The sequence below is a fragment of the Podarcis liolepis genome (genome assembly GCF_965112155.1).
Source record: "Podarcis liolepis genome assembly, chromosome: 6".
Lineage (NCBI taxonomy): Eukaryota > Metazoa > Chordata > Lepidosauria > Squamata > Lacertidae > Podarcis > Podarcis liolepis.
In genome coordinates this window covers 8,660,327-8,675,284 of record NC_139559.1, presented here as the reverse complement: position 1 = coordinate 8,675,284, position 14,958 = coordinate 8,660,327, and the positions used below count along the sequence as shown (strand labels likewise).

The 14,958-nt window shown below is 46.5% G+C and overlaps 1 protein-coding gene across 2 annotated transcripts in view; it reads left to right on the top strand.

The window, feature by feature from the left end:
* Positions 1-14,958, top strand: part of COL20A1 (collagen type XX alpha 1 chain) — a 139,348-nt gene that overhangs the window by 68,588 nt on the left and 55,802 nt on the right. For both annotated transcript variants that reach the window (XM_083507331.1, XM_083507330.1), the window contains exons 19-23: positions 1,830-1,972; positions 3,299-3,428; positions 5,209-5,265; positions 10,133-10,171; positions 12,780-12,918. In XM_083507331.1, coding sequence (XP_083363457.1) covers positions 1,830-1,972; positions 3,299-3,428; positions 5,209-5,265; positions 10,133-10,171; positions 12,780-12,918 — 508 coding nt within the window. The remainder of the gene's footprint in view (positions 1-1,829; positions 1,973-3,298; positions 3,429-5,208; positions 5,266-10,132; positions 10,172-12,779; positions 12,919-14,958) is intronic.

The window sequence follows — 14,958 nt, the reverse complement described above, 5'->3', positions numbered from 1 at the left end:
TATCTCCTCAGGGTTCAGGACAAGAGAGACATGTTCTGGTACCTGTGGACTCCTGCAGGATGGACCAGGATGTGGTTCCATCTCCTCCAAGGAGCTGAAATTGATGGAGGACTCTTTTTTTGAGGAATTCTGGTCCAGGGTCAGGACATAATGTGCTCTGGGTGCATTTACCCCATTTGAACTCCAGCACTCCTTTTCTAGAAAGTAGGCACCGGAATGTAAAACAAGATAAGAGGGCTGGCTCTTCCCCCGTTGTTCATGAGGCTGGCGTGGCTGCACAGAACCCCGTGTTGTTTACTAAGCTCCTCTCCTTTGTCTTTGATCAAATATACATGCTGCCTTAGGACACACTCTGTACAGTTTTGCACTCGTCTTTTGGGACTCCCGTCTCATCTTAGCAGTTCCTTTTCAGAGAGACTCTGCTGAAGCTTTCCTTCATTCACCTAAACAATCAAGCTCCTCAAAGATCTTGTTCTCTCCTGTACTCCCAGCCTCAGAGGTAACTTTTGCCTCTCCCCCCTCCGAACCCCCTGTCTCAATTTGTGATGTTGTTTCTGGCAGCTGAAAAGCAAACAGTTCTCTAATGAGCTACACAGCAAGCAACTTTTGGACATTGTGAGGCACTACGGAAGCCTTTGCCGACAGCTTCATCCAGTTAGGCCAGAAGTGTCCAGATTTGCCCTCCCCAAACCCCCCAGAAGTCATGAGTCTGGATGACAACACTACAATCTTCTGCAGAATCCAAAGACCAGGCAATATTTTTTTTAAAAAAAGGAATAATGTCTCAGACAGGGCTATGCAGCAAAGTGGAACTGATGCTAATTGATCATCCTTTGCTCACAATCAGAAATGACTGGTGGAGAAGTTCTCTTGCAGTTTATCATAATCATGGTAATGTGCCTTGATGGCTGGAGAATCTCACCCCCTGCCTTTGGAAAGTGACACCCTTTAGGCACCAGAGGAAAAATTTGAAACAAGTTTGCAATTTGAACTGATAATTGAGTCTTAAAGAGTAATTTTCTCCAGTGCTCTAGCCAGCTAGCCATGCTTTTATTTTAGCAAAATTTATATACCGCTTGATTGTAATAAAATGTTGGTGGTCTGAATCCACACGGTGGAATGAGCTCCCATTGCTCTGTCCCAGCTCCTGCCAACCTAGCAGTTTGAAAGCACACCAGTGCAAGTAGATAAATAGGTACTGCTGTGGTGGGAAGGTACCGTATTTTTTGCTCTATAAGACGCACCAGACCACAAGACGCACCTAGTTTTTGGAGGAGGAAAACAAGAAAAAAAATATTCTGAATCTCAGAAGCCAGAACAGCAAGAGGGTTCGCTGCGCAGTGAAAGCAGCAATCCCTCTTGCTGTTCTGGCTTCTGGGATAGCTGCGCAGCCTGCATTCGCTCCATAAGATGCACATACATTTCCCCTTTCTTTTTAGGAGGGAAAAAGTGAGTCTTATAGAGCAAAAAATACGGTAAATGGCATTTCTGTGTGCTTTGGCACTCGTCACAGTGTCCTGTTGTACCAGAAGTGGTTTAGTCATGCTGGCCACATGACCCGGAAAGCTGTCTGTGGACGAACACCGACTCCCTCGGCCTGAAAAGGAAGATGAGTGCTGCAACCCCAGAGTTTCCTTTGACGGGACTTAACTGTCCAGGTGCCCTTTATCTTTAACCTTAATAAAATGGCAAAATGGTTTACAAGAAACATTAAAATCACCAATGCAAAACGGTTAAAAACAAGTAGTTAAAAACATTCAGAAGACAATTGAAATTGACAGTGGACTAAAAAGAAATTAAACATGGCAACAACTTTTCTTTTCACACAGCTGCCAAGAATCCACCCAGCAACCTCTTTGTGGACTCAGAAACACCCAGCAGCTTCCAGGTCCACTGGGATCCTCCAGAGGGCGCTGTGCAGCACTACAGACTCAGCTATGCTCCCGAGAGTGGAACCAAGCACCAGGAAACGGTAAGTTTTTTTTGCAGGGGATGGAGCTTGGGGAGATGGGGTGTGGCTTCCTTGTTGGACACTTCCTTACTTGATTGATGTGACCCACAGCCACACAAGACTCAGAGTTGCCTATGCTAAAATGCACAAGCAGTTCAGCAGTGAATAGCATGCAAAGATGACATAAATTAAAAACGTTAACAGTTTTATTGTTTTGGAAAATAATTTTTTTTATTGAAAACAAACAAACCAAATACGTTAAGTTTCAGAGCCAAAAGCCCAAGAAGAGTCATAGAAAGATTTTGCTTCCACTCACTTTAATTCATCTTATAGGGTTGCTGTGAGGAAAGAAATAGGTGAGGGGAAACCCATTTTCTCCTCACAACCAACCCTATAAGATGAATTAAAGTGAGAGGTTGCGGCTGATCCAAAGTCACCCAGAAAGTTTCATGGCTGGTGTCAGGAGTTCAGCCTACACTCGAGTAGGACCCTGGCAGAGACACATGCCTGACTGGCATGTTCTCTCCCTCCCGGTCTATCATTCAGGAGCTTCAAAAGCTTTCTTCAGCCCGAACATCACAGCGACCGATGCCAACCGACACTGGCACACCTAGGGATCCGCTGAGTTTGTGCACCTTGCGTGACAGACCTCTGCAACTCAGCATCTTGGCTAATCTACTTTATTTACATATAAACACACAAGGAGCACTGCAACATGGCTCCCTCTCTCTCTAGCATCAGACAGCAAAGAGAAAAAGAACAAAGGACAATAGTCCCACTTCATGGAACACAGTAACACAAATATCCTGTCTTTGTCACTTCCCACTCTGTGGAGTCAAAACATACACCGTCATGTGAAAGACAACAACACCATGACTGCAATCATGGAGCAGGAATTCTAACAGTTTGGACCTGGGTCCCCCTCATTCCTAGTCTGGCTTCCTAAGTGCTGCTATGTCAGCTCAATTTAGCTAATTATGCTAAATTATGATGCTCGCTGGGTGACTTTGTGTCGGCCGTTCTTTCTCAGCTTGAACTACCTCTCAGGAATGTGTGCGACAAGGTTACGCGCCGTCCAGAGCTCCTCTGAAAACTGGTGAGGGAAATAATGGCAAATAGGGAAGAGATTTTTATTTTTTATTTTTTTAAAAAAGTTATTCACAGTATAAATGTCTCGTTGCAACGATACATATATTTTGTGGGCCTTGGGTCCAATCACTGAATAATTTGCTGGATGAAAAAAAAAAAAAAATTGCACGAAGGATGTTTACTTGCATTGACTTTTGAGTCACCCGAAATGGAGTATTTTGTTAGGGTTGCAAAAATTGCAGCTTCTGCTTTCCACAGATAACTGTTTCTGGGAGGAGCAGGTCAATCACTCTTCACTCACTGCTTCCTAATCGATTGTACATGGTGACGGTTTCCGCAGTCTATCTCACCGGAGAAAGTGACCCTGTATCGACCATAGGCCAGACAGGTAGGCAAAACGGTGGGCTCAGTCCTAGGTTTTGGAGGGCCTTGCAGGGCTGTTGTCATGGGGGCCCCAGCTGCAGTGTGGGCCTCTGGGATTACAGGTACGGCACGCTCTTTCCCCCGCAGAGCATCCCTTCCCCAGCTGACGAAATCATCCCTCCTCTGTGCTTCCCCAATGCATGGCTGAACTATGGGAGCGGAGAGGTCTTTGGCCCCCTCTACATTTGCGGGCAGGGGCTGATGCTGAGTGGACTGAGGAAGCCAAGTGCGGTGCCGTTCGATGGCTTGCTCCTTTGGAGTGCGAGAGACGAAGCTGCACTGTGCTGGGCTCCGCACTCGGCACATGCCAGTAATGGGCGCAAAAGCAGGCAGATCAACAAATGCACATTTGTCCTTTGACTTTTATCCTCCTAAAGGAGGACTGGTGAGGGGCGTGGCCTGGAGAAAGGGGGTGTGGCCTGTGGAGATTTCTGAGGACCAGACAGAAATAATAATAATAATAATAATAATAATAATAATAATAATAATAATAATTTATTATACAGACATACCTCGTGTTGCATTTGCTTCAGGTTGAGCATTTTCAGGTTGCATCCCACGGCGACCTGGAAGTACTGGAAATTGTTACTTCCAGGTTTCGCCGCTCACGCATGCGCAGACACTCAAAATGACGTCACACGCATGTGCAGAAGTGACAAATCGCGACCCATGCATGCGCAGACGCGGGTTGCATTCTGCTCATGTTGCAAACGGGGCTCCGGAATGGATCCCGTTCGCAACCAGAGGTACCACTGTATATACCCCGCTCATCTGGCTGGGTTTCCCCAACCACTCCGTGTTAGGATATTTCCGTTCCACCTTAAAAGGGAGCAGGCTGTGAGTCACAGAGTCTGCGTATTTCCTGTTCACAGGATGTTTATGTTTTCTGTTGCTTTCGTTTTCTCTGTGTCTGGAGACACTGATGCAGGCAGTCATGTTTTTCTTTGTTCTGATCAACGCTGAATAAAACTTGTAAATAATGCTCTCCTACGTGCAACTTCTGCTGTGAATTATCTGCTGATAGAGTGTGCATGAGCTCTGGAATGTGGCAAGCTATTTCTGGAAACTCGTGTCACTAATTGCTGATACTGTATCTACGGGAGATCGATGGATCGTCCGGCAGCCGGCTTGGGGGCCATGATGGACTTTGTCTCCCTGGCAGTATCCCAACACTCCGGGCAGCTCCCAACAGAATATTAAAAACACTATAAAACTTCAAACATTAAAAACTTTCCTAAACAGGGCTGCCTGTTCAGATGTCTTCTAAAAGTCAGATAGTTGTTTATTTCCTTGACATATGGTGGGAGGGTGTTCCACAGGGCAGGTGCCACTACCGAGAAGGCCCTCTGCCTGGTTCCCTGTAACCTCACTTCTCGCAGGGAGGGAACCAGCAGAAGGCCCTCGGCGCTGGACCTCAGTGTCCAGGCTGAACAATGGGGTGGAGACGCTCCTTCAGGTATACTGGGCTGAGGCCGTTTAGGCTTTAAAGGTCAGCACCAACACTATGAATTGTGCTCAGAAACGTACTGAGAGCCAATGTAGGTCTTTCAGAACTGGTGTTATATGGTCCCAGCAGCCACTCTCAGTCACCAGTCTAGCTGCCGCATTCTGGATTAGTTGTAGTTTCTGGGTCACCTTCAAAGGTAGCCCCAAGTAGAGCGCATTGCACAGAGGGCCACATTTAACTAGGCCTGAGCTTCCTCATCCCTGAGCTACATAAGCACCTATTCTTATCTTTCCCGTAGCTTCTCTTTTGGCCAGACTGCCCACAATACGAGGATCTTACCCTTTCAAAGCTGAAGGTAAGGCAATTTATTTTTGCTACTTTACCAGTTTTACCTGTATCGTGATGATTTCCCCTCTTTTTTTGTGCCTTTCTAATTTTATTTTTGTTTGGTACAGACATCAAGCAACTTTGACAGGAGATGGAAGGGTACCTTCAAAATCCAGTATCAATGTTTTGACGATTGCTGGATTTTCATATTCTTTCTAGTCCCTCATCCCTTTCCTGGCATCATTCGCACAATTTTCCTGGAGCTCTTTAAGCCACAAATGGGCCCCTCCCTCCTTCTCTCCCAAATGCATATCCAAGGTGAAACAAATGCAAATTCACAAGGTGTAGAGTTATTTTCAACAAATGTCTGGCATTATTCAGCGAGAGGATATTTATTTCTGTGCCCTTGGCAGAATAGGAAAGCTATGAATGTGCTTTGGAAACCCTTTCAATTAATTCAACTCCTCTGTAAATTGTGTTATTAATGTAAGTGAGTTTGTCACAGGTGTCTCCTCAAATGACTGACTATAAAACATGATAGCAAGAGGATTTGTAGCACGTGTTGAGCAAACAGGGCTATTTTTTTATATATATAAAAAACAACACAACAACAATAATCTGCCAAGGAATAAATTGTAAAATATAAATGTTGTGGGAAAGGGTTTTTGCAACTCCTTTGGAGACTGCAAAGGTTTCGGTTGGGTGTTTATCAGGGAACTGCAGCGTGTGGGAATGTTCTGGGGTGCAGGAGAGGATATATTGACTAATTATATCCTTATCCAACTTGTGCTAACAAGTTCCCAAAATATCAGCAGAGTTTATAAACATTCCCCTTTAAGTTCGCAACGGTAACGTGTGCACAGGTTCGCTAGAACCTCTATAATAATTACTCTGGTAATTTCCCCTTTTGTTCCCTCTTAAAATACAAGACACAACACAGTCTTTATAAAAGTATAAAAGAGTTTACTCACGTTCTGTTCACAACATGATCCCAGAAGGCAGGCAGCTTAAAAAGGTTGCATACATTCAGAATCTATCTTGTAGCAAGATAGTCCTTATCTCCTCTCTTGGCTGGAAGCCAAGAGAGCATCCTTAGATGTTTCCTCATCGAAGGAAGATGGCAGAGAGAGAGAGTGGCTGCCTGCCCTGTGCTTTTGTCATTACCTGCACAGGTGAGGCCACACCCACCTCTGGTCACATGCGGAGGAAGTCCGTCCCCAGGAAGTTTACCTGCTTGCTGGACTGACATCCCTCCCCATGTTCTAACATGTACACTCTAGGAATGTTGTCATTGACTGCTCCTGTGTTTACATCCCACACAGCGAAGAATGGAAATGGAATACAGCAGCAAATTGGGGCCAAGCAATGTCATGGAAAGGGTGGGTTGTGGGTTTTGGTTTTGACGCTCCTCGGAATTAGATTCCTTGGGCGGCAGGCGGGTGCATACCGAACCCATCTTCACAGACTTCTCCAGCATGTCCCCACCTCCTCAGATTGGCTTGGGAAACCCCAGGAACCCATAGGTGGCAGGAGGAGGGAAATTGTTCTGCCCAGAAAGCTGAAATGCTTGCATGGATGAAATGATGCGATGCAATACCCAGCACCTCTACGTAGACCAGGGAAGGATCCCTTCCTGAAACTGTGGGCAGCTGCTGCCAGTCAGTGTAGATCAGACATGTCCAATGCATTGATCACGATCGACCTGCCGATCCTGGGATGAATTCTGGTTGATCGCCACCCTCCTCTGGAGATGTGCCTGAGCAGCCACACCTTGTCCTGAGCTCCTCTCGTGGGAGGGACTATATTGACTCTGCGCGCGCGCCCACCCCGGCCCTGTCGGCGTGTGCCCACCCACCCTGTACCCACCCCTGCCATGTCAGAGGAAACAGCCGGTGCCTGCCCCCTAGGGGGAAGCACCCACCCCTGCCTCCCACCTTGCACACATCCCTGTCCCCCTGAAGAAAGCAGCCAGCACCCACCCACCCTGCACCCATCCCTGTCACCCATCCCTGGGTGGTAGATCACTGCCAGTTTTTATATTGCACAGGTGGCCAACTCCCAAGAGACTGCGATCCACTCACAGAGTTAAAAACTGGCAGAAAAAAACCCTTTTGTTGGGGGGTTCAGGTAAAAGTTGTTAAGCTTTTTTTAGAGAGGAGATAAGCCCCATTTTTGGGGGGTGCAGAGCAAAAGTGTTGAGATTTTTTTAGGTGAGCCAAAGTTGTTGAGCTTCTTTAGGGGGAACCACTGATCTACCACAGACGTTAAGTGATCTACCGGTAGATCTACCTGTTGGTCGTGCCTGTTATATTAGATCGTAGATCACAGCCTACTTGAAGTTGGACTTCCCTCGTGTAGACAAAACTGGGGGGTGGGGTGGGGGAAGCTTCCTATATTCCAATGCTCCTCTTCTATAAAAAAATTCCTTCCAGTAGCACCTTAGAGACCAACTAAGTTTGTTATTGGTATGAGCTTTCGTGTGCATGCACACACCTCTTCTATAAAACTCTAGATCAGGGGTCAGCAAACCTTTTCAGCAGGGGGGAGGTCCACTGTCCCTCAGACCTTGTGGGGGGCTGGGCTATATTTAAAAAATAATAATGAATGAATTCCTATGTCCCACAAATAACCCAGAGATGCATTTTAAATAAAAGGGCACATTCCGCTCATGTAAAAACATGCTGATTCCTGGACCGTCTGTGGCCGGATTTAGAAGGCGATTGGGCCTGACCCGACCCTTGGCCCTTCTTTTCCAACCCATGTTCTAGATACATTGATTGATGGTGCTATTTAAGTAAGAAAGACTTTTTGTAATAATGATCATATGCCCTCAGCAGATGCTCAGAAAGACAATCACAAAGCACGACACCCTCTCAAGTGTCCTTGCTTTTCAGGGGCACCTCTCGTTTTACCATCAAATGCTCCATTTTCCCGGCTTCCAGCTTGCCCCCTTTGTCTGGGACTGTTACAGAAGCAAATAACCGCAGCGCTTGGTTCTTTCTGAAGGCGTCTTTTCCCCCCACTCAACCCATTTAGATGGAGAGCACTTTCTAACTCTTCACCAAAGAGCCTTTGATTCTTCCTCTCTTATCTCTGATTTGTATGAGCCGCAGCTCCCAGTTTTTGATTCCTTGGCTCAAAGGATGAGAGAGGATTTAGCAGGGGATTTCCTGTAAAAGGTGAACTGCAGACGTATGCCAAAGTGTTTGTATTATTTTCTGCAAAACAACTCACTTTGCCTTCCGAAAGGCAGCTGGCTGAATGGGCATCAAAAGGAGAAAAGCGCTCACTCCTTTTCACCACGTACAATTAATATAATGCGATGGCCCACTTACTCCTGAATTCATTCTTATGGCAGCCGTTTTAGTCTGTATGGGTAAGCAACTGCAAGGTGAAAGCTGCACTTTACAGAATACGGTCTGGAAAAACAGAAAACGGTAGCAGGAAATAAATAAGAAATGAAACGAAAACCCCCCAACTTGCATGGCTGGAACTGAGTGCAACATTTTACTGTGATTGCAGTAATTCACCTTTCATCAAAATGAAAAGGTTTTGACAAGCAAGGGGGAGGGGAAATAAAGGCACCCTCGTGGCGGGGAGAACAGCAGGCACGGGATAATAAGGATTAGAAATCGCCATTCTCCAAGGCAGCTGGAAGTCAAGACAATTTTGCAGCCAGCCCTAGCAAAGTGAGGAGTGGACTTGAACGATGCAGGCATTTCCAAACCTGTTTGTCCCATTCAAATGTTCTATTTAACAACATATTTTTTTAAAGAAATAATAATGTGCAGTGGATTGGCCCCCTGTTTGAAGACTAGGATATTGGACCGAGGGCACAGAGCAACGTAATCAACAACAAAATGCTGTCTAGGGGTCTTGCTTTCTGTCTGAAGGCCACATTCCTTTCAGAGCAACCTTCTGAGGTCCACATGCCTGTGGGCAGAGCATCATATGCAAGTTTTACCTTTCATTTTCTGGGCTCCACACCTGCCGGAGAGCTTCTGCCAGTCAGAGTAGACCATATTAGGCTGCACCAGCCATCCGCAGACTGGTTCCTTCTGACTGTTGTTGGAACTCCATCAGACACAGTCAGCATGGTCAATAGTCACAGGGCGGTGGGTAGAGATGGCAGATAGTCCATCAACATCTGGAAGGCAGGAAGTAATAATAATAATAATAATAATAATAATAATAATAATAATAATATATTATTTATACACCACCCATCTGGCAGGGTTTCCCCAGCTACTCTGGGTGGCTTCCAACAAAATATTAAAAATACAATAAAACATCAAGCATTAAAAAACTTCCATAAACAGGGCTGCCTTCAGATGTCTTCTAAAAGTTGGGTAAGGCTGGGCTATAGGTTCCAATCACTGTAAAGCAGGTTTGACTGTATGCAAATTCAAAGCCAGGTTGGCCCTTTGAAATGTGTGAAATTATTCATCCAATGAAGAAGGATGCTGGAAGTTTTGGGGCAGAGAAAGGAAAGGATTTCTCCATGCAGCATATAATGAAACTGCAGAACTCGCTCCCACAAGAGACAGGCATAACAACCAACTTGGATGGCTTTAAAAAGGAGATTGGGCAAATGGGTGGAGGAGAAGATTATCAATGACTGCTGGCCACCTCCACAGTTCAGGGCAATAATGCTTCCAAATACTAGTTGCTGGAAACCACAAAAGGAGAAGATGCTCTTCTGCTCAGGTCCTGCTTCCAAACTTTTGATCATCATCTGGTTGGCCATAGTGAGAATAGCATGCTGGAACAAATGGGCCACTGGCTTGATTCAACAGGCTCCAGAGCCCTTTGTGTTGTTCTCCTTCAGGTTAATTAATATATCCATGCTTCCTTTCATGTCTCTTACTTTCCACCTGTTCCATGTCATTCTGAAGACTGCCCTGTCCTGGACTCCATGGAAGGTTCTCTGCAAGGTAGGCTGCCAGCTTCTTCCTTTTCTTTCTTTTTTTGCAAAAAGAGAGAGAGCCCTCCTCTCTTGGTTATGCAGTGTCTCAAAGATCTAGGTGCTGTATAACAGATACAAGCGGGTGCTGGAAACATAATCCAACCCCCTGCAATGCAGGGGTCCTACCCACAGCCATCCCTGGGTGGGCTCAAACCACCAGCCTTCTGGTTAATAGCCACTGAGGGACATTAGGCCCTGCCCACATGATTACAACCTGATTAGAATTATTTATAATAGATAACGAGGTCCTAATTAATGGCCTTTGGTTAAGCCTTAGAATTGGGGTTCAGTACTGTTGGCCAGTGGTCTGAGTTCTGCACCACTTCTCAGGGAAGCAGTGGGTTTGCTCCCACCACCAAGGGCAGGACTTTGCAGGTGGCCCATTCAGGGTGGCATCAACCCTACTTTTAATAGCTGGAGGCTACACTCAAGCCCTAGCAGCATGAGTGGAAGAGCAGGCCATGCTTGCTATCTGTCAGGAGCCCAGGCTGCTGTCTTGATAACACAGCACACAAGTTGTAATGAGGTGGGAGATTTATTGCAATACAAACAATGAGCCTCGGACGCCTAACTGTATGTCCAATGCTTATGAATCAGTTGACCCTTCTGAGGAGTGCTTCCGGCTCTGGCAGAATGTCCTGAACCTATGACCCTTCCGTTTCTGGCTTTGTTTTCTATCTAAAACCTTTCCCATATGTCTGCTCCTTGGGCTAACTAACTCCCCTTCCGGTGAGGAACTGCTCTCCCTCTTGCCTTCCGAAACTGCCTGTGTTTCCTGAGAGAGTTGGTTTCTCTCTAGCACACTCTCTGCTTTCCTGTCATTCTTAAAGCGAGGGGGAGTTGAGATACTACTGTTTACAGCTGCCTGGGAAGAATGCGAGTCTCTCTCCTGTTGGCTGCTTCTTAACTCATATCGTGCTCTTATACTTTGGGCAGAAGTGTTCATGACACTATCCTTGCCTAGTCACCATATTCTATGCTGACCTCACCCTCTGATGCGCATGCAGTGGAGAAATCTAAACACATGGAATTGGCTCCCCGCTTCATACTGGGGCGGCATGCAACAAATACTTTCTCCTCCAACATACTGGGGCTAGCAGTGACAAAATGGAGGGGGCAGAACCGCTGAGCACAGCTCCACTCTTCCCCTCACACTGCTACCACTGGACCACCATATTTCCACAGAGGACTCAGATATAGGGCTCAGGTCTTTGGCATTAATGTCGCTCCCCATTTGGGCGCGGATTTGTGCAGGCAGATTTAGCTAGAGAGAAAGAGAGCGAGTTGCCCTTGCTCTGCATTGGCTTTATCTGCCTGCTGTGACATCATTCCGTAGCCCAAGCTGATTGGTTGTGTGACGATGTTGCTGTTATTAGGGGGAATAAGTGCTGTTTTGCAAGCTGCAACTAATTGGGAGCTACAAAGAGCAGCAAACTAGAATGGAAAAGATACCCTTGTGGGGTGGGGGGTTATTTCTGGAAATATTTTGCCATCTGTTGTCCCGCCCTGTCCTGATGGCACCAAAAACGTTTGCTTGAAAATGTTTGGCTCAGCCTTTGCGCTAACGCCTATTACTGAGCATGTGATCCCGCCAGAGAAATCCAAGGGAATGTTTCTTTTACAAATATTCCTCTGCAATTGAAAGGATTTCACAAACAGAATTGCTTAGTGCCTCAGCTGCGCTCCTTTGACCTAGTCCTCTTGATACCAACCGCATATAGCTATATATGGTCTACAGCTGTGGCTTCAACTTTCCCTTGATAACATTATTAACATTTAGTGCAAACTTTAATTGAGATGAGAAGATTTCGACGCCGGGGTCTTTTGCAAATTTTAATCCCCATACTACATACTGCCATCTTGATAGATAAAACTTAGAACTGGGTTATGGGGAGATGAACCTGGTGGAGGCAGGATATTGATTAAAAGCCCTCCTTCCCTTCCTTTTATGCGTCCCTTTTACTATTTATATAATTATCTCCTTTCCAGTTGTTCCTTCCTCCTGCCCGCACCCTGGCCTCAGCTTTCCATAAATTCAGATAAGCGAATGGGTTGGGGAGGGGGGAGGGAATTGCTGGTTGCAAAGCCTGCTTGCATTAAAGACTTTAGAAAGTGACTCACAGAGCTTTAATGAGAAGTTGGCGAGGAGGAAGGAAGCTCCGAGAGCTGGGGGATGAGGTCCCCCCTTTCTCTTTTTTGTGGGAAAATATGTATTTGCCATGCAACTCAGGTCAACCCTCACTTAGCAGTTTAAAGTGTGTGAGGAGAGACATGAAAATGGGAAAAGGAGCAGTTTAATTTTCTGCCAGGATTTTGCTTGCCTGTTCATTACAACGCGCAAGCTGATGCTATTTGGGAGTGACTGGGCAAATCTTTATGGCTGGTTCACCCAAACTTCACACATACACACCCATTGGAACAATCCACCTTGTCGAAGAGCTGATGGAGTCCCATATTCTAAGAACTGGGGTTGGACCTGGGAGCCCTGGGTTCAAATCTCACATTTGCTATTGAACTGATCTCCAGCCCCTCGCTCCTCGCATCCCACTATATTCCTGGTTCTTTGTTTTCTCCAGGTTATGATATGATGGAGGTGTTTGGGCTGATGGAAAAGGAGTACGCCTCCATCAAAGGGGTTGCTATGGAACCCTACATCTTCCTAGGAATCCACACTTACACTCTTTTCAGGGATATCCAGCTGACCCGGAAGACAAGGTAATGTGTACAGCTCCCAGTACGTTTCCGAGCACAATTCAAAGTGTTGGTGCTGACCTTAAAAGCCCCGAATGGCCTTGGCCCTGTATACAGTGGTGCCCCGCAAGACGAATGCCTCGCAAGACGGAAAACTCGCTAGACGAAAGAGTTTTCTGTTTTGGAGGTGCTTCGCAAAACGAATTTCCTATGGGCTTGCTTCGCAAGACGACAATGTCTTGCGAGTTCCTGCTGGTTTCCCCCCCCCCTTTCTAAGCCGCTAAGCCGCTTATCAGCTGATCCGATCAGCAGATAAGCCGCTAAAAGCCGCTAATAGCACTAATAGCGCTAATCCGCTAATCCGTCAATGGGCTTGCTTCGCAAGACAAAAAAACCGCTAGACGAAGAGAATCACAGAACGGATTCTTTTCGTCTTGCGAGGCACCACTGTATTAGAAGGAGCATCTCTAGTCCCATAGTTCAGCCTGGACACTCGGTTCCAGCTCCGAGGGCCTTCTGGTGGTTCCCTCACTGCAAGAAGTGAAGTTACAGGGAACGAGGCAGAGGGCCTTCTCGGTAGTGGCGCCCACCCTGTGGAACCATGCCTTCAGACGTCAAGGAGATAAATAACTATTTGACTTTTAAAGACACCTGAAGGCATCCCTGAACATGGAAGTGTTTAATGGCTGGTTTTGTTGGGAGCCGCCCAGAGTGGCTGGGGCAACACACTGAGGTAGGTGGTATGTAAATAAATAATAATAGTATTACACTGGAAACTGGCTTAGGAAGCCTGATTGCAAGGTCAAATATTAGTAGTGTGGGGTGACAGAACCACTGTGGCTGCTGTTTCTTAAACCTGTTTTATGGGTGATTTCACAGTCTTTATTGTAACGGGTTGCTCCTTTTCTGATTTTGTGTTATGCCTCACACTCTTGAATTTTGCAGGTCACTTAGGGACTTTGGGTAGGGACGCAGGTGGCGCTGTGGGTTAAACCACAGAGCCTAGGACTTGCCGATCAGAAGGTTGGTTGTTCGAATCCCTGTGACGGGGTGAGCTCCCGTTGCTCGGTCCCTGCTCCTACCAACCTAGCAGTTCAAAAGCACGTCACAGTGTGAGTAGATAAATAGGTACCGCTCTGGCGGGAAGGTAAACGCCGTTTCCGTGCTCTGCTCTGGTTCGCCAGAAGCGGCTTAGTCATGCTGGCCACGTGACCCGGAAGCTGTATGCCGGCTCCCTCGGCCAATAAAGCAAGATGAGTGCCACAACCCCAGAGTCGGCCATGACTGGACCTAATGGTCTGGGGTCCCTTTACCTTTACCTTTAGGGACTTTGGGTGGAATTCAACTAAACATCACTGTCAGCAGAAACCTTGCATAAGGACTTCCACTTGCACAACAGGGCTTTCTCCCCTTTCCTCCCCTTGTGCCCCCCCCCAAAAAAATTGGCTCCGGCAGGGGTCAGGAGGATGCCCCCCCCCCTAGCAACATGCAAGGGGAGGAGAGGGGAGATCATTCTGTTTGGGCAAGCCGAAAACCTTTCACAGACAGAGTGACTGGAAGGGGCCAGGGAAGGAAACAGTGAAGAGAAGTAAAAAATAATAATGAGTGGCACTGAACCACCTTGTAAATGGGCAAATGTTCCGTAAGGTGAGTGCTGATTTGGGTAATTTGTTCAGCTCTGTCAAATGTGCTAATTTCAAAGTGAAGTTTGCCATTAAAGACTATTCAGGGCAGCCCTAACACAAGGTTAATGAAAGAGTTGTTAAGAAGAATTGCTTTACTTAGGAAGATAGGATATTGAACCAGGCCAATGGTCTATGTCACTCAGAACTCTCTGTAACCAGGGTTTCAGACAGGAATCTTACCCAGCCCTGCTTTCAGAAGCCAGGGATTTAAAACCGAGACCTTTTGCATGCCAATCAGGTACTACAGTCCTTCCCTTGCTTTGAATACTCTCAAGCAACCTGATGATTATTAGTATCATTGGCTTGGGGGGGGGGTTCTGGGGTTCTGGCAGAAATGATCTCTGCTGCACAGAAAAACCTCGAGCTTGAAGCTCCCACA